The sequence below is a fragment of the Hipposideros armiger genome, unplaced genomic scaffold (genome assembly GCF_001890085.2).
Source record: "Hipposideros armiger isolate ML-2016 unplaced genomic scaffold, ASM189008v1 scaffold_856, whole genome shotgun sequence".
Classification (NCBI taxonomy): domain Eukaryota; kingdom Metazoa; phylum Chordata; class Mammalia; order Chiroptera; family Hipposideridae; genus Hipposideros; species Hipposideros armiger.
This window is the reverse complement of record NW_017732206.1, coordinates 6,460-7,614: the sequence shown is the minus strand read 5'-3', so window position 1 is coordinate 7,614 and position 1,155 is coordinate 6,460. Positions and strand designations below refer to the sequence as shown.

The 1,155-nt window shown below is 44.9% G+C and overlaps 1 protein-coding gene across 1 annotated transcript in view; it reads right to left on the bottom strand.

The window, feature by feature from the left end:
- Positions 1–1,155, bottom strand: part of MGAT5 (alpha-1,6-mannosylglycoprotein 6-beta-N-acetylglucosaminyltransferase) — a gene marked incomplete at its 5' end in the record, with an annotated part of 155,300 nt that overhangs the window by 153,094 nt on the left and 1,051 nt on the right. Inside the window, one exon of the mRNA XM_019629448.1 lies at positions 771–860. Coding sequence (XP_019484993.1) covers positions 771–860 — 90 coding nt within the window. The remainder of the gene's footprint in view (positions 1–770; positions 861–1,155) is intronic.

The following is a 1,155-nucleotide window of genomic DNA, read 5'->3' as shown; positions in this document are numbered from 1 at the left end:
GTTCCTCAAAAAATAAATAGAATTACCACATGATTCAGTCATTCCACTTCTGGATATATATCCAAAAGAACTGAAAGCAGGGTTTCAAAGAGTTATATGGACACCCATGCTCAGGACAGCATTATTCACCATAGCTAAAAGGTGGCAGCAACTAGTGTCTATCGGCAGATGAGTGGATAAGCAAAATGTGACCTACAATACAATACATTCGCCTTAAAAAGGAAGAAAATTCTGGCACATGCTACAACATGGATGAACCCTGAATACATTATACTAAGCGAAATACGCTGATCACAGAAAGACAAACACTGTGTAATCTCACTTATATGAGTATTTGGAGTTGTCAAAATCATAGAAACTGAAAGTAGAATGGTGGATGCCAGGGGCTGGAAGAAGGGGAGAAGGGGGACTTACTGTTTAATGGGTACAGTTTCATGTTTGCAAGATGAAGGGTTCTGGAGATGAGTGGATGGTGGTGATGGTTGTGTGGTAATGTGAATTACTTAATGCCACTGAACTATACACTTAACAGTTTAAGATGTTACGTGTACTTTAAATCGAGGGAAAATTAGTTAGCTAAGCCTGTTTTTCCCTCAAAGGAAAAAAAAAATCACCCTACCTGGGGGCAGAGGCGAGTGATAAAGAAGGAAATCATAGGTCTACTCTGTAAAAAACAATCCATGTTTTCAAGCTTTTTGAATTCCAGGCCCAGCTGCAAAAGAGACAAACCACACACCTCCACCCCTCTGAAGCCACAAGAAGCTACTCACCTCACTGAGGTAAATAAAAAAAGAGCAGGTGGACCCATCCACTCCGTAGTCTGCGTAGCAGGGATCCGAGCGCCACATATCTTTCATCCACTGAAACAACAAGAGCCATGTCAGAACAACTCTGAACAGTCCCGTTCGTGGTGGCCCCGCCCATCTGCTGATGAGACGCTAAGGACATACAGGTGCATGGCTCAAGCTCTGGCCTAAGCTCAGAGTCGCTGAGCTGAGGTCGGGTGACAGATGCTCAGTTCCTGGATGATCCACAGGTAGACACTGACTTGAGTTGGCCCTCAGCACACGTGCTTAGAGTAGAGACTACGGGCCACACCAGGCAGCAAAGCCCAGGAGGGGCACTGCCTAGGAGAGCTTTATCAAGACCAAGCGC